Genomic DNA, 19,043 nt, shown 5'->3' with positions numbered 1-19,043 from the left:
AGTGGACTGGAATATGCATGAGTGAACGATGATGAGTTCACTGTACTAGTCAGTGGGGGTGGCAGATCCTTTTGAGTGAGCATGTGCACTGTGTGGCCATCACATTTTAAATGACTGAGTGAGTAGAGCAATGAACCTGCATCAATTTTTGTATTAAGCTTGAACATTCCTCCACAGAAACTATTCGGATAATTCAGAAGGCTTTCAGATAGTGCAATGAGTACAGCACAAATAAAAATGTGGCACAAATGCTTTAAAGATGGTCAAGAATCTGCTGAAAATGATCCACATTCTGGAAGGTCTGCAACAAGCAGAACACCTGAGAATGTTGAATGTGTACGGGCTGCAATCAGCAAAGATTGGGACTGACAGTGGGAGAACTAGAAGCTGAACTGGGGATTCCAAAAACCACTGTGTCCGAGATTTGGATGCAGGATCTTAGCATGAAATGTGTCATGGCAAAATCTGTTCTATGGCTTCTGCTACCAGAGCAGAAGGAACATTGTGCTATAGGTGCTACCAGTGAAGCCAGAGTAGGTCCCACAGTGCTTACTTTGAAGGGGACTAAGGTGTCATTAGTCTATGTATAGTGTTTCTTGTATCTTCTTCACTAAATGTGTCCATATGTGACTGGATATTTTCTGAACAGACCTTGGTATGTTTGTTCAGCTTATGGACACATCAACAAATGAGTCTTGTAGCCCAACGCAATGATGAAAATTTTGTGTTTGTCAGAAGAATAACAGTCAAACTTTTACATGTGAGTATATGGAATTTATAGACTTAAAGGACTTTACTTTGTAAGATGTATTCTAACCTTCAATTTGTATACTATTGATTGCTGTTAACAATTCATTTCTCCTGTTTTGTAAGGGCCCCCTCTGGTGGATGAATTCCTTCCTGAATTAGTTTTAGTCTGTTGAATACACATTTCAAAAAGAGGCCCAGTTCTTTAAAAACTACATAAACCTAAAAATTAACCTATTTCTCTTGTGCTGAAAATGACTACTTTTTTTACTCAGTTATCTGTTGAAAGATATATGACCTCTAATTTTGTCTCCAGTTATCTTGTGCCAGTCAACACTTTGAGAGCATTAAATTTTTTTCCTATTCATTGAGACTGTTATATATTACTTATTATATGCAGTAACATTTTTGTCATTGTTTTTTATTGAGATATACTTGAAATACAATATTGTACTTGTTTATAACACTTTGACATATGTACATATTGTGAAATGAATGCCCCCCAAAAAGTTTAGTTAATATCCATCCCTGTACATAGTTAAACTTGTGATAAAAACTTTTAAGGACTACTTCCATAGCTTTCAGATATATAGTAAAATATTGTTAATTATAGTCACCATGCTGTGTATTACATCTCCAGGACTTTTTAACCTTATAACTGGAAGTTTTACCTTTGGATCACCTTTACCCATTTTGCTCACTCCTTACTCTCCTCCTCTGGCAACCACCATTGTGTTCTCTCCAGGAGGTTTTTTTTTTTAGATTCCACATATAATTAAGATCATATAGTATCTGTCTTTCTCTGACTTACTTCACTTAGCATAATGCCCTCAAGTTCTATCCACATTGTCATAAGTTGCAGAATTTCTTTATATGGCTGAATAATATTCCATTGTATAAATAGACACACTACATTTTCTTTATTTGTTCATCTGTTAGTGGACACAGGTTGTTTCTACATCTTGGCTATTGTAAATACTGCTTCAGTGAACGTGGGGGTACAGATATCTTTTTAAGATAGTGATTTTATTTCTTTAAGTTGAATATGCAGAAGCAGAATTGCTAGATTATGGTGGCTCGATTTTAAAACTTTTGAGGAACCTCCATACTGTTTTTGAAATTAATTTTAATTATAGTAGTGTGTGGCTCTTTTGGAATTTGAGTCACTGTAATTGGACAATGCTTGGAATGTTGAAGCACCTATGATCTGAAAGTATCATGAATAAATAGGTGTTTTCTAATTTTGATGCTGTTTTATGTTCTAGTGACTTTATCCTAGTATTTCTGCCTATTCTCATGCATTTTAGTTGCAACAGGAGATTAAAATCCATATATATTTTAAAGATTTTATTTATTTTAAGGGAGAAGGGAAGGGAAGGAGAAAAAGAAACATTGATGTGAGAAACAGTTGTCTCTTGCATTCCTCCAGCCAGAGGGACCTGGCCTGCAACCCAGGCATGTGCCCTGTCCAGGAATCAAACCGGCAACCCTTTGGTTTGCAGGCCGACACCGAAGCCACTGTGCAACACCAGCCAGGGCTACCTCTTTGTACTTCTTAATCCCCTCACCTCTTCATCCATTCTCCCACACCCTCCTCCCATCTGATAACCATCTGGTAACTAATATCTTTTCTCTTGATGCTTTTACGATTCTCTCTTTGTCTTTAACCTTGGGCATTTTAATTATGATGTGTCTTGGAGTGGGCCTCCTTGCCTCTATCTTTTTTGGGACTCTCTGTGCTTCCTGGACTTCCATGTCTATTTTCTTCACCAAATTAGGGAAGTTTTCTTTCACTATTTTTTCAGATTTCCAATTTCTTGCTCTTCTTCTGGTACCCCTATGATGCAAATGTTGGACCTCTTGAAGTTGTCCCACAGGTTGCTTACACTACCCTCATTTTTTTGGATTGTTTTCTTGTTGTTCTGATTGGTTGTTTTTTCTTGTTGTTGTTTTTGCTTCCTTATGTTCCAAATCATTGATTTGATTCTTAGGTTCATCCACTCTACCATGGGTTCCCTGTAAATTGTTCTTTATTTCAATTAGTGTATTTTTCATTTCTGATTGGATCTCTTTTATGCTGTTGAGGCCCTCATTAAGTTTGTTGAGCATCCTTATAATCAATGTTTTGAACTCTGCATTTGATAGATTGCTTATCTCCATTTCATTTAGGTCTTTTTCTGGAGTTTTGGTCTGTTCTTTCATTTAGGCCATGTTTCTTTCTCTCCAATTTTGGCAGTCACCTAGTGTTTGTTTCTATGTATTGGATTTGACTCTGTGTCTGATAGTGTTGCCTAGTAGGTATCCTGTAGGGACCAGTGGCACAGCCTCCCCTATCACCCAGACTGGGTACTCAAGGTGCACCCTTTGTGTGGGCTTAGTATACCCTCCTCTTATAGTTGAGCCTTGGTTGCTGTTGGTAGGTCAGTGGAGGTATTTACTCAGACCAGTCAGCTGCAAGAATTGGCTATGACCACTGACCACCATCCTGCACCCTTCATGGATGGTCAGCTGTGCAGGGGCAGGGTGGTGGTGCTCTGACATAGTCTGTAGCTGTCCATTGGGTGTGCTGGCCCCGGGGTTTCCCAGGTGGTACAGCTAAGTTCAGCCCCCACCTGTATTTTGCTCAGGGCCACCCTGCCTGAGCTATAAAACAATCTGAGATGGCTGCTACTTGTGCTGGGTTTGGAGATTCCCAGGGGGAGGTAAACTATGATTCTAATCTGGCTGCTGTTAGTGCCAGGCCTGGGACTCACTGAAGCCAGCTACTGCTTATTTGAGAGGATTTAGGAATTTGTGAAGCAGGAGCCAAGAGACTAGCCATTCATATGGAAAAGCAGCTTGGGTGGGCCCCTAAGTTGGGTGGGGCAGAGTCTCTGGGGATCTCCACGGTGGGTCAGACAGTATTAGCCAGGTTGATTGAGTCTCAGATGTGACACCATCTTGTGGGCTCTGTTGGGGGAGGGTTTGGCAAAGGGACAATGGCCCCTACTTACCCTAATGCCAGACACTGCAGTTTTTCCCTGTATATCACTAGTGCCTTTCAAGCTGCTACATAGTGCTGGAGCTCAGAGGGAGTGAATCTGAGTTAGATGAGTCTGTGTGTGGGTTCTTTAAGAGGAACTGCTTGGGGCTCCAGAAGTTTCTTCCACCAACTCAGTGCCGCTGGCGTTTGTAGCCAGAAGGTGTATCTGTTGGCACTGGAACCTGGGCTGGGGGTTTAGGTGTGGATCTGGGACTCTTCACTCCCCAAGATATCCCTCCTGAGTTTTGATCCACTACCTATGGGTGTGGGACCAGCTTGTTGTGCATCTATGCCCCTCCTACCAGTCTGGATGGATGTGGTTTCTTTAATTCTGTAGTTGTCAGACTTCCATTCAGCTCTATTTCTGATGGTTCTGAATTATTCTATATTTTATTCTATATTTTAGTTGTAATTTTGATGTTGTTTGAATAGGTGAGCCATGTCTACCTACGCTGCCATCTTGACCAGAAGTCAGTTTTTCTCTTTGATAGCAAGGGACAATGACCAGAAAAAGAGGAAAGAAGAATGAATAATGATTAGGGGGTAGGATAACATAGATTAGCACAAACAAGAAAGTAAAAGAGGGGGTCCTTAAAAGAAATTAAATAGAAAAACTCCACTCTGTGAAAGAATACACCTTCACCTATTGTGTCCTGGCTACCTGGGACAGAGGCATAGAATCTGCCCTGTGGGATGTATGTGCCATCTGGTGATGATTCACTTTTGTACCTTTTAGAACAGGAGTTGACAAAACTATGGCCATTGAACCAAATTAGTTCTGCTTATTTTTGTGAGGACTGTAAAAAATTGGTTTACATTTTTAAATGATTAAGGGAAATAATCAAAGGAACAGTAGTATTTTGTGATACTTGAAAATTATAAAAGTCTGATTTGAGTGTCCATAAAATATTTTTTTCTGTAGTCTGTGGCTACATTCACGCTACATACAACAGCAGAGGTTAGTAGATGTGACAGACCTTATGGCCCACAGAGTCTAAAATATTTACTATCTGACTCTTTACAGAAAATGTTTGTCTGCCCCATGTTAGAGAATACATTTCTTGTGTAGTAGCAGATATGTCATAATACATTAGAATGGTGTAGCTCATAACAATACATAAATAATCTCTCTCGGACAGCTGATTCTGCTGTTCTTGGGTTTAGAAACCATTTAATCTGACATTATGCACCAGCTACATCTGCAGTCATATTACAGTGCAGTAACTGGTCCTCATAATAATAACCCTGAATTGTGAAGTAAAGATTAAACTGCTTTGCACAGGCTTTAAGGAAAGCTTAATTCTCTATTTGAAATAGCCATTAGAATGTTAAATGTATACAGTGGCAGCAAAATAGAAAAAAGTAAAGTAAGCTGATGAGCTGATGATAATTTTTACATGTGTATAATAACCAGAACAGAGTTACAGATTTTTTTTTGCAGTCTGTAAAAAGAGCTAACTCAAGCCAATTTGAACTTAAAAGAAAATTTAATGGAAAGAAACTGAGGTATCCCAAGGATTCAAAATCAGAGATTGTAACCACAGTTCTAGAAAGAAACCCAAACCTATAGGCAGACTAGATACTGTTTTTTCTTTATTTGATCTCTGCATTTCTATGACATTATCCTCATCCTCATCATCATCATGCTCATCATCCTGTAGAATGGCTTTCTTTGCTTTTCCAGGCTCATGACATTAAGGTGACCTCCCAGTAATTTCTACGTTCTTTTACTTTTTTTAAATGGCAGCCACAGCTCAGAATTAACCCAGGTTTCTGTCCCTTTCCAAATTTCTGAGAGAAAGATCTGGTTCAAGTAATGTTGAGTCAGGTAATCTTTCTAGTCCAGTCAGTTCTGACTAGGTCATGCAGTATGTATATGGCTTCTGTACCACTTGTGGAGAAGGGGTAGGTCAGCAGAGAAAAGAGATTATAGTGAGCTGGGTACAGTTGCCCAAGGTTTTATCAGGATTACATGGTGAAAATATGACTCAGTCTGGGATTACGGACGCATTGTCAGATTTTGGATGTAGGAGCAAATTATATTTCAGTGTTGAGATTCTGTGTTTGGGGAAATGAAAATTTGGAAGTTTTTACAGTGACTGAAATTCCACGGTTAAAATTCTGTTTATTTGTTTTAAGACCATGCATGGTTCCTAAGTTTGCCTCATCACTGGTTCTCAAGCTGTGGGTACATATAAGAAAAACTTAAAATTTTTCTTTAGAAATTTTTTCCCTTGCCATTACTCTTTTCTTAAAAAAAAAAAAAGTACAGACAGTGCACTATCCTAGAAACACTGATTTCATTGGTATAGGGTGGGTCCTTGGTACCATTATATTTTAAAATTTCTCATCTGCTTGTAATATGCAGCCATTGTTGAGAACCTGGAGCACTACATCACTGGGTGCTTGTTATAAGTATAGAATTTCACACCCTCCCCTCGCCTACTGAATCAGAATCTGCGTTTTAATAAGATTCCTAGGCAGCTTGTATGCACAATAAAATTGGAGAAACACTCTCTAGACTTACTGGATATTTGGCAATGGAACCAGGGGTTTACTAGGTCTGTAGTTTTCAAAAGTGTGATCCCAGGACCATGGGCATCACCTGGAAATGTGTTTAAAAATGTACTCTCTTGAACACCAGCCTATAACTTCCAAATAGGATACTGAGGGTGGGGCCCAGCAGTTTGTGGTAGAACAAGCCCTCCTGGTGATTCTGATGCAGGGGTTGGGATTTGGGACCATTAGATTAAAGGAATTTTTCCCTTGAGCCTTTTATTTAAATAAATACTCTTGAAGTGAAGTAACATTGATGTTGCAACTTGTAAATGATTTGGCAAGTGAAAAAAGAAAAAAACCCTACAAACATATATGTAGAGAGAAAAAGAAAGCAAATATGATGAAACGTATTATTGTTATTCCTCATATCACTTATAAAAATGATATGACTTGGATTCCGAAGTAGTAACTAGTCCAAGGTAATCAATTAGCAGGCACGTGTTAAAACCAGAACTTGGGCCTCTGTGCCCTTTGTGTATCACTACAAGCTGGAATTTGATGCCCTTTTCCATGCTAGCTTGCCTGGTTCATCATTCCAGGCATGTAGGAATGTGGCTGTGTTGCGTTCCACAGACCCAAGAGCAAGCTAGAGAATGTGTCATTGACTCTCCTTACTATGAGTCACACCCATCTTTCTTTCCTCCCTCCCACCCCTCTGCCTCTTCCCCTACAGCCTTCACTGTCATTCTTTTTGTTAGACTTGAGGGTCTGGCCGTGTTTGTATCTTTCACTTTGGCTTCTAATTGGAACCAAGTGTTCTGTGGTTCAGTTGGGCATATTCTGGAATATGCTTGATTTGAGTAGCCCAGATTTATTATTTGAGTTTTGAGGGTTACTTTAACTAGACAGAGTTGCAAATTTGCCCTGTTCATGGCCTGAGATTTAGAATTGATTCCAAAACAATGGGAACTATTAATTTAATATTTCACGTTTTTTATTCTCTACATCACTCCACAAAATAGTTGCAGTGATTAAAGATTACTGTTAAATAAATAATCTTTCTTCCTATAACATTCCATAAAAGTTTTGATCCAAGTTAGAGTAGGATGAATTCTTTAGGTTGTTGACTTTTTCTTTTTTTTTTTTGATAGCAGTAATTTATTCTTACCTGATGATTAAAGCATCATATGTAAGAATTGTTTTGCTTTAGATTATTGATCTCTCAGAAGTCTGTTTTTAATTTCTTCTGCCCTTAATTGAACTCATGATGTCATTTTTAGATAATGTATAAAAGAGCACCAGGAGACAGAGCTACAGTGGTCTTACTTTTATATAAACTAAGTTGCCATTGTGGCCAAGTATAAAATCTACTACTAAGAGCAGTTACTTTTATTTTTAAAGATTTTATTTAATTATATTTTAGAGAGGGAAGGGAGGGAGAAAGAGAGAGAGAGAGAGAGAAACATCAATGTGCAGTTGCTGGGGGTCATGGCCTGCAACCCAGGCATGTACCCTGACTGGGAATCAAACCTGCGACACTTTGGTTTGCAGCCTGTGCTCAATCCACTGAGCTATGCCAGCCAGGGCTAGAGCAGTTACTTATTTTGATAACAGAATTAATTGAGCCTAAAAGAGTTGAAATTCCAGTTGTAGCAAACTGTTCTTTCTGGCTCTTGCTCTGGCTTTGATATTGTCAGGAAGAGTAACTTACCTCATGACTAAATAGCACAATCATGGGCAGTGGACAGCATTTGAGGGATGTTGAATAAACTTTCTACTTGTTAAACAGTTCAGAAGTGACATGCTGTGGGTGTGATCAGAATATCCATTGATATCCACCTGAGCTGTCAGCTGGCACTGAGCCAGGCATGCAAAGCTTTGCCATGTGGAGCATATGCCATGTGAAAAGAAAATCTTTTTTCATGCATGATTTAATGTATTTTTTAAATGATATATCTAGTTTTATTATACCACAAACTGTTAGTATTCTGACCTTTTATAGAAAAACTTATGTATGGGTGGATGGTACTCATTTAAAAAATTTAAATATATGTATAATTTGAAAGGATTTGCCATCTTATACTTTAAAATGTCATTTCGAGTAGTTTGTTTTTATTGTACATTTTCCTATTTCAAATGGATTTTAAGGGGATGTTTAGAAAAGATAAAGAGAAAAGCCATCAAGAGTATGTCTGGTATAGGAAAAAGGTTTTGTAGGGGAGAAAATAGAATTTTATTTAAAGGGATTAATTTTATAGTGTTAAGGGATGCCTTTAGTATTTTCACATATATAAAGGTATCTGAAAATCTTCAAAGAATATATGCTGTATTTGCCAAGGTGATGTCAAAGTGTTTCTAGATGTATTTTTATATCTGTCCAGTATCCAGCCATGTAATGTGAAAAATAGAGACATTTCTTGTAGAAGATACAAGATACTAGAAACACTGTACATAGGACAGTGATGCCTTAGCCCCTTTCATAGTAGGCACCTTGAGACCTCACACAGTTCTCCCCATCGCCATCAGCTTCCCCATCATATTTTCCTGAATGGTCTGAAATCTCGTCCCTTTCAAAGGTGATTTTAGTTTTGGGAAAAGCCAGAAGTCACAGTGTGCCAAATCTGGGCTGTAGGTGGGCTGAGTCACCTGGGTGATTTGATGTTTCACCAAAAACTCTTCACGACACATGATGCATGAGTAGGCATGTTGTCCTGATGAAGCTGCCAATCACCAGTTGCCCATAGCCATGGCTGTTGTGGTTGTATTACATCTCTCAACCAACAAAAAACATTGAGGTAGAACTCCTTGTTAATTGTTTGGCCTGGAGTGGCATACTCATGCTGGACAACACCTTCCCAGTCTAAAAAACACATTACGTGGTCTTGATCTTGCTGTGACTTTGGCATTCCTTCTTCGGGCGTGGAGAAGGAGGCAACTTCCATAGGGATGACTGGGCCTTTGTTTCTAGATCATAGCTGTAGGCCCACAATTCATCTCTGGTTATGACCTGCTTGAGGAAATCTGGTTCATTGGTAGTGGTCTGAATCAAGTCATTAGCAACTGCAGCACAGTGTTCCTTCTGCTCTGGCAGCAAAAGCCATAGAACAGATTTTGCCATGACACGTTTCATGCTAAGATTCTGCATCCAAATCTCGGACACAGTAGTTTTCAGAATCCCCAGATCAGCTTCTGGTTCTCGCACTGTCAGTTGCCAGTCTTTGTGGATTGCAGCCCGTACACATTCAACATTCTCAGGTGTTCTGCTTGTTGCAGACCTTCCAGAATGTGGATCATTTTCAACAGATTCTTCACTATCTTTAAAGCCACACTTCATTTGTACCACATTCTTTGCACCGTTCCTTAAAGCCTTCTGAATTATCCGAATAGTTTCTGTGGAGGAATGTTCAAGCTTAATGCAAAAATTGATGCAGGTTCATTGCTGTACTCGCTCAGTCATTTCTAATGCAACAGCCACACAGTACACATGCTCACTCAAGAGGATCTGCCACCCCCACCGATTAGTACAGTGAAGTCATCATCATTCACTCATGCGTATTACATCAATTTTGTGCAAACCATTCCTGTAATTTTAACAATGGCTGGACTTTTTCCAGACAGACCTTGTATATAAAGGGCTTTCAGTAAATTATGATCATATTAATAGGCTAATCTCCATTTTTTTAACTGTTAGGATTACTTGATTTTTAAATTTATTACTGATATTTTAATTATTTTCACATGGCACTGGAAAACATTTCGGAAGATACAGTTGACCCTTGAACAATGTGGAGTTTGGTGGTGTTGACCCTCACATGGTTGAAGATTTGTATATAGCTTTATTCCCCTGAAACTTAAGTTGTCTCTTGGTATTCATGGGAGGATTGGTTCCCAGACCCCGAAGGATACCGAAATGTGTAGATGTGCAAGTCCCCTGCACAAAGTGGTGTAGATCAATGCATACAGTGGGCCCTCAGTTGTGAACTCCCAACTATGAATCAAAAACAGCAGAGATATTTAGTGGGAAAAAATCCACATAAATGTGGACCTCACAGTTCAAATCCATGTTGTTTAAGGATCAGCTTTATTGTAATGGGGTTTGATTTGATTGTTTTCTACCAGCTTTTATTTTTAAACTAGCAGTTGTTCATATATATACATATATATATTTTTTAGGCCTTATTGAATTTGAAGAATGTGATCCTGCTAGTGCAGTTGAAGGTAAGTTGACCAGCTGTGATGTATGGCAACTAGCTAATGTCTTGTTTATTGAACAAATAGAGAGGGACTGCTCTCCATTGGTGTCAGCATGTGTATGAAATGATGAAAAAAATCTGAGTATGGTTTGAAGGCCTACAGAATCTCATCTTAATAAATAAACAGTAGGTTAGCTAAAAGGATTATTATCGGTTAGAATATACATTTTAAAAGATTAAATGTAAATGCACTTGCTTTCAAATACACATTGACATCGTTTTCTTCATTGACACCCATTTTTAAACATTCTAATGTCATAAATACGAAGCTCATTACTGCACATTAATATATAGTGCTTGTCCTATAGTAGGTAATGCTTCAGTAATTAATGAGGTTATGCATTAATGTTAATATTACCATCATTCAGATGGGTGTTGCTTTGACTTGAGAAAGGGTCCACACTCTATTTAAATTGATGTTTTTCATAGTATGAAATCCAAGAGATGCCTACTGTTTTCATCATATTTCATATATCTTACTTTGTGAGCAACTAGATCTAATTTGAAAGCAAAATTCTGATTTTTCTAAGACTTGTGTAAGAATTTAGAGAAATGGTTTGCTTTTGTATGCAAGGTTATTACTGGAATAGTCAGGAGCTCTGGGGCCTACGCTTCTTATAGTTACTAGCTCTTTGAGAGCAGTGATGATTTAAATTCTCTGTACTTCAACTTTCGTTACTATAAAACGTAGATAGTAAATAATACTAAGAATAAAACTGTATTTGATTTTTAAAATATTATAACGTGCTATATAAATGTATGGTTTTAGGGGTACGTTTTGCTTGAATGCAAGTACATTATTCTGAGACACCTGCATTATAATCCTGGCTTAGAGTGTTTACTAGTTATATACCACTGATTTTAAAAAAAGAACAAAAATACCCTTGAGTTTCTTCATCTATAAGATGAGAAGCTAGCTTAGGTGTGCTCCAGCTTTCATAGAGTAGGCAGGTAAGCTTTAAGTACCAAATTCCATCAATAATTTAATATCATGATTGACCTTTAGACTTTAATTTGTCATGCAAGAAAACTATAAAGAACTGTTGTATTAGGCAAAACAAAAATTATATTTGTTCATTTATGGTAGGATCCACTTTTAATATTGCTTATATTAGATATAACATGAATGCCATATTGTAAGTTTTCCATGTTATTACTGTTAGTGGATCTTTTGTGTCATCTTTTTATTTAAAACAACATACTTATATTTTGTGACCCTTCAAGCAGGGAACATGATTTGACTTGTACTTATAATAAAATATAATATAGTGAGTAGCATACTTTCTTGGAAGTTTTAAGATATCTGCAAATGCTTATTTTGTCTGATATGACTTGGGGACTACTTAGAAAGGAAAAGAGAATTTCATCAATTGAATGAATGTTCTAAAACCTTTGGGTGAATAATAGGCTATGTTACATTAATATAAGTCTAAACAGACTATAACTGATTTAAAATTAGGGTTTAGCAATAAATATTTATTTCATCAAAATTTAGTATCAACAGTTAATGAGTAAATTGTGTGTCAAGATAGAAGATGTATTCATAAATTTAATATATTTATCAGGAACAGTTGTGCTTCTGTAATAATACACATTTATTTTAAGGTATAAAACCAAGAAAAAGAAAGACATTTGGTTTGCCAGGAATAATTAAAAAGGAAAAGGATGCAGAGTCTGTGTAAGTATATTAAATATTGTTAAAATCCTTTCTGTTATAAATAATTAAACTATTGTTTTGAATTTGAAAAAGGGAAGTTTCTTTTGGAAATAACTGAAATTATATATGTTTGAGGGGTGAAAAATACAAACTTTTCTAAATACATTTGCCAGCTTCTCTGGTTTTACTTAAAAGTATTCACTTATTTTAAAATTTTCAGATGAAAGCTTTAGTGTTTTAAAGTGGAAACTTTTAAGATACTCTATAAGATAATGTGCATATTTTAAAATATTAAAAACACAGAGAAAGTTAAAAATTCTTCTAAGTCTTGATGTGTAAGAAAAACCCACAGTCAACCATTTGATGAAAATCCTTCTAGACAGCTCTAACCACGCAGGGACATAGTGTTTATGTACAGATGCTACTCGACTTACAGTGGGGTTAACTCCTGATAAACCTGCAATAACAGAAAATACAGTAAGTAAAAAATGCTTTTAATACACCTACCAAACATCACAGCTTAGCCTTAAATGTGCTCAGAACACAATATCCAGAAACACTAGCAACATAGTACAGATGGTCCCTGACTTAATGATGGTTCACCTTATGTTTTTTCAATTTTACAACAATGTGAAGGGGATAGTCATTCAGTAGAAATTGTACTCTGAGTTTTGAATTTTTATCCTTTCGCCAGCTAGCGATGTGCAATATAATACTCTCTTGTGATGTTAGGCTGTGGCAGCCAGCTGTAGCTCCTAGTTAGCCCTTAGATCATGAGATGAAATAACTGGTACTTGACAGTGTACAATGATGCCAGCGTTTTTTAGATACTGTGTTTTGCGTTTTGCATCCTATCATATCTACAAACACGCCCATCTATGTCACCTGCTTCTGGTGAGAAAAGGAAGGCAAATATTCTTGAGATGAAACTCAAGATAATTTCCCAACTGAAAGCTAATGTAAGTAAGTGTCTGAGCACATTTAAAGTAGGCTAGGTTAAGTAAGCTATGGTTTTCAGTAGGTTATTGTATTAAATGCATTTTCATGTTACATTATTTTCAACTTACAATGAGTTTATTGGGACATAACCCCATCATGTATCGAGTATCTGTACACTGTAGGGTATCAGTTGAAGAGTATCAAGTTGGACCATCTGTATGCCTAAGTGGAAAATGTTAAATGTGGGAGGGAAAAAAGCACTAACATGTTTGAACGTTTATACTATCCATCATTTTTAGATGGAGGATGGAGTATACATTTGATTTACCTTTTTCAGAAATAGGAAAGTAGTACATAAAGAATATATAATTTAGCATAAAAGAATTTCAACTAATATTAGGTAAGTAAGGTTGTGCTACCTTGACTACACATTAGAACTACCTGGGAAATTAAAATAAATATATCTATGCCAGACCCCATCTCAGACCAATTAATACAGATTCTTGGGCAAGAGGCCCCAGCATAATTTCTGTTTTGTTTCATTTTAAGCAGCCTATGTGATTGTAAAATACACCTGGGGTTGACAGTCATTGAGCTGTGATTAACTAGAGATAAACTGGAATTAAATAATTTTTCTTTTCATAATTACCCAACCCATTTGGATTGAAGAGACACTTAGTGAATGTCTTAAAGTGATTCATTGACCTGGCTGAAAATTTGTTTAAAATCCTTACTTCTCTAACATAATCAGAACTCTCATGAGATTTAATATTTTGATGAGTACTCGTATTTGCAGTACAAGAGAACAATTTGTGCTTTGGGTGTTTTTGCCTGCTACTTAGCTATATTCTTATCTGAATTTCTCAGAATTTCTACAATTCTAAATGTCTGTTTCCTCCCCTCTCCCAAGTGGTGTATTTGGTTAACAAATTAAGACCAATTGCATAGTGATTTATATCTGTAGTTACCATCTCTTCTGCAAATATCTTTTTTGAGCTTTTATTAAGTATTTTGCTCAGGGGAATAGAACCTAATCTCTTTTTATGACATTGTAAATACATTTGGAAATGTAAACAATTGATTTGTAAGTAAGTTTTTAATGCACCAGTTCATCTGTTAGGGATTATATTATAAAAAGAAATGGCTATAAATGAAATATTTTTATAATACATATTTTTTACAGCAGTTCATTCAGGGAACTTTATAATTCTCTGTACTTTGTAATATTTTTACATATATGTATTTTCAAATAATTTTTCATGATGAGTAATTTCCCAATGTGATCATTAGGCCATTTGGATATTGGAATATTTTTACCAATGAGAATGCTAGGGCAGAAAATTATTCTTAAGCCACTTCACCATGATTTCTTTCTTTCAGTACTTCCTGGCAGGGAAAAAAAAGTTAGAATTTACTTCACTTAAAATGCCTAAGGCTCTTGATAAACTTACTCTCATAGCCTGAAGTCTTTTGAAATGCTAGCAGCTGTGGAAGAGGGGTCCTGCTGAGAGTGTGCTCTTCCCCAGGCTTTGTCTGCAGGTCTCTTAGAGCCCACTGTGAAGGCAGACAGACGAGTGCTTGAGCACAAAGGCTCAAGAGTTCCGGCTTAAAGCTAGAGGATAAACTGGGACTTTTACGCTTGCTTTTATTTTAAAACTGTATCTTTTTAAAAAGGTGGAAAGTAGAAATATTCTAACATCTTAATTAACTTGATTCTGTAGAGGGATTGAATTTATTATTACAGTGCCTCTCTAGTAGAACATTTTCTCCGAGTACCGTCTTTTGCTGCGTATAATGTGCTTCCGTGTATAATGTACACCCATGTTTTTGTGTGCATTATACACAGGATTATTATGCCCATGGTATGTAATCACGATACCCAGGTATAAGGGGCATCCTTATTTTTCCCTCAAAAATTTAGGCAAAAGTGCATTACACACAGCAAAATGCTATACATAGGTTTTTCTTACCTACCAATAATAAGAAAGCTCTTTTTCAAAATTGTGGTTTTAAGTAAATATAAAGATATATGGGATTTTCATTTACCCTGACCTCTTGGTGATTCAGTTGGATTAAAAGCAGTGCAGTCATCTCACTCTTTTTTCATTTATTCAGTCTATTCCATTCCATTTTCCTGTAACAAAATTCTTCAATTTGTAGACTGTCCTGGTTTGTGCTTAATCTTTGGGTAGATAGAGATTACTTGTCTATCCTAGATATTAGTTTAGTGCTTTTTATTGTTAATTTGGCTCTTAAGGTGAACATAAAGCCTATATTTTCAGTCTGTTAAAGTGCCACATTTTGATATAATGTGCATTATCAGTCTCAAGCTAAAGATTATGTAACTAATACAAATGCCTTTTAATTATGCACTCTAATTTTTGTTTGTAAATTTGTTTTAGAATGTATACATAGAAATTATTTTCTTTTTTTTTAAAGGTTTTATTTATTTATTTTTTAGAGAGGGAAGGGAGAAAGAGAGAGAGAGAGAAACATCAATGTGCGGTTGCTGGGGGTCATGGCCTGCAACCCAGGCATGTACCCTGGCTGGGAATCAAACCTGCAACACTTTGGTTTGCAGCCTGCGCTCAATCCACTGAGCTACGCCAGCCAGGCAAAATTATTCTAATCTTATTCCTCATGGCTTCAATGTCTTTAATTTCACATTTTTAGGTCTTTATTCAGTTAATTGAGAAGATTGGTTATTATGGTTTAGTTTTACATTTAAAATAAGTTTTTACTAATTTACAGTATATCCAGTCATATTTGTTTATCAGTTAAATGATAAAATACCAGTTCTGAACTACATATTACATTAGATTAGAAAACTATTCCAAATGGAAGTCTAAATACTCATTTAACAAATTTGGAGAAAAGTGAGTCTGATTTTGCCCTGATCGGTGTCACTCAGTTGGCATTCGTTCTGCAAAGCAAAAAAGGTCTCTCTGTCTGGTTCACTTCCTAGTCAGGACACAAGCCTGGTTTGTAGGTTCTGTCTCCAGTTGGGGTGCATCCATGTTTCTTTCCCTCTCTTTCTCCTTCCTTTCCCTCCTCTCTAGAAATAAATAAATAAATAAAATCTTTTTTTAAAGGTGGTTTTGATTTTTATATAGACTAGCTTATAGAAAGTAGTACACTTTAAACTTCAGTTTTGAAAGTGTAGACTTTTTAAAAAGTTTTGAAAATTTATGTAGAAATGTTATTTACCAAGCCGGGCTTTCTTCTCTGAAGGAAACTTTTTTTACACTTTGTCTCCCTGAAGAATTAAAGGTCACTAGAAATCCTTGTAAGACTGACAGCTTCCTTGATAAGATTCATGTGTGTATTCATGGGAAAGAAATACTTTTGTCCCTGCCTGGCATAGTTCAGTGGATTGAGCATGGGCTGCGAACCAAAGTGTTGCAGGTTCAATTCCCAGTAAGGGCACATGCCTGGGTTGCAGGCCACGGCCCCCAGCAACCGCACATTGATGGTTCTCTCTCTCTGTCTTTCTCCCTTCCCTCTCTAAAAATAAATAAAATCTTTTTTAAAAAAAAGAAATACTTTTGTAAGTAGTTTAAAAAATATGTGTATTCTGTCATGTATTATAGGTATAGGAATGCTTTTTTTTGAATTTTAAAATCATTTGGCATATTTTAATCTTCATGAAATAATTTCTCTAAGTATTTTTATAGATTTTAAATAAAAATTATGCTTACATACCAAGGTAAACACTTTCAATAAAGTATTATTATCGACAGTTCTAATAGTTGGCTATTTCTAATACTTTGTTTGTTTTAACAGGGAATGCCCTGATGCAGATTCACTTGTAAGTAGATTTTACTTGGATATAAACAATTTAAATTAGCCATTTTCATTAGGAAATACCCAACATATTTGGGTTCAGTTGTTTATACATTTTTCCAAGAAAAATACTAATCATGTTGTTGTAAATTCATTATTAAAATTTTATTACATATGCACTTCTGGCTTTATATTGCCAATGCTTTCCTATTAAATAGAAGGTGTTTCTAATTATCTTTGACAAGTGGACATTTAACTTTTGAAATTGGGGGAGTGGTGCCACAGCATATTGCTCTTTCTTGGGAAATATGCCACATCTCAAATCTGCATACTTTATTTTGAAATGTGGTGCTCTTACTAATTTAGTCTTAGATCTATTAAAGACAGTACTTTATCTGTTCCTGTATTTATTTAAGAGATTGTCATTTTAGGAAAAATAACCATTGTTAGTACTTTTCTGTGCATTTTATTTTGTTTTAAAGAAAATTCATTTTTATTCCTTATTTAAATATGTTTCTTTATATACAATTAAAGAAGATATCAAATGGAGGTTACACAGAAGAGTAGATTTACCAAATGGTGTAAGTAGTGCATACATTTTCAGATTGCTCCTCAAACACTGGTCATGTTGCTAAATGGTAGTAGTCAGGCTCTTCATCTCCTCTCCTTACTGTTTTTGCTGGCATAATTATTGTTTCTTTTGGTTCCAAAATAGTTTCATTTTTTACAGCATAATGGTTGTACCAAAATAAAGAACTAGGTATTTTATGAAACGTTGTGTTTTATATTAAGATAAAATTAGTACTTAGTTTCATATTTCAGGTTTAAAATAAGAAAACTATGTTTTCTTATTTTGTTAATAAATTTATAGTGAAAATAATGAAAAAGCCTTCTAATGAGCTCTGAGAATCATCAGAGTGTTTTTAGAATTAAAACATTTATCTTACCACTTGCCTGTTTTGATATACTTGGTTTATTAATTAACGAAAAAGCCAGTAGATGTGTTTGGCATTTACTTTAATACTCATGCATTTATTTTACTTTTGAATTAACTGTGTATAGCATTTGTTTAATGGTTGCAACATTGCATAAAATCCTTTAGTACTTAATGTTTTATTTTATATATACTCCCTAAATAAAACATTTCTAATTCTCTCAGCTCATTTGATGCTTATTCTATAATGACCAGTATGAACCAATTTTGAACTTTAGTCAGTATGTATCTGGAATTAGAAAAGGGTTTTTAAAGAGGACACAAAATTCTTACGCCATATAAGAAATGATTGGTAAATTTGTGTAGAAATAAAAAACGTATAAAATTTAGAAAAAATATTCCATAAAAGATTTGAATAACTAAAGATAAATTGGCAGAGAGTATTTACAAGACATGTAACAAGGGGCTAATTACTTTCTATTATAAAGTTTTTATACAAATCAGTATAAAAGGTAAAATAGACATCCTGTAGGAAAAGAGCATTCATTAAAAACAGGGCTCTTTTCATTAAAAGAAATAAAAATGATGTCTAAACATAAATGTTCAGAATAGTCTCATTCTGATGCAAATTCGAATGAAGATCCTGTGTTCTGAAAGTAGAAATACTCTTACGTAATTACAAGGGCATACTTAGAGAAGTGCCCCTTCCTCTTGCATTCCTTCTACTTCATTGCTTTGCCTGGTAGATGACCAGCTTCGTTTTGATTTATTCTAACTGTGTTGTTGTTGTTTTCATAAAGATAAGCAGATATGCCTATCTTAATGTTTCTTTTTTCTTACTTAAAAGACATTATACTATATATGTTCTTTTCTACTTTTTTTAGTTAGCCATAATTCTTGGAAGTCACTCCATATCAGACCATAAAAATGTTTTTCTTTTTCTAATGGCTGTACACTACTCTATTTTTTGTATATATCATAGTTTATTCAGCTATGCTTGGACATTTAGGTACTTTCCCATAATTTTGAGTCATCGATAATCTTTGATGAATAATTTTGTTGTGTACATACTCTTAAATTGTTGAGGGTGTATTTTGGGGATAAATTCCTTGAAGTCAAATTCCTGGGTGGAAGAGTTAAACACATACATGGTGTTTTTTTAGAGATTGTTAAATTTCTCTCTGGAGGGATTGTACTGCAGTAAGTCCT

General features: G+C 35.7%; 1 protein-coding gene across 1 annotated transcript in view; it reads left to right on the top strand.

The window, feature by feature from the left end:
• FCHO2 (FCH and mu domain containing endocytic adaptor 2) overlaps positions 1-19,043 on the top strand; it is a 109,980-nt gene that overhangs the window by 51,681 nt on the left and 39,256 nt on the right. The window contains exons 9-11 of the mRNA XM_045847899.1: positions 10,442-10,486; positions 12,127-12,199; positions 16,901-16,925. Coding sequence (XP_045703855.1) covers positions 10,442-10,486; positions 12,127-12,199; positions 16,901-16,925 — 143 coding nt within the window. The remainder of the gene's footprint in view (positions 1-10,441; positions 10,487-12,126; positions 12,200-16,900; positions 16,926-19,043) is intronic.

Source organism: Phyllostomus hastatus, unplaced genomic scaffold (genome assembly GCF_019186645.2).
Source record: "Phyllostomus hastatus isolate PE091 unplaced genomic scaffold, TTU_PhHast_1.1 phas_contig_58, whole genome shotgun sequence".
Taxonomy (NCBI): Eukaryota; Metazoa; Chordata; class Mammalia; order Chiroptera; family Phyllostomidae; genus Phyllostomus; species Phyllostomus hastatus.
The sequence above is the reverse complement of the archived record's forward strand: the minus strand, read 5'-3'. Positions and strand labels throughout refer to the sequence as shown.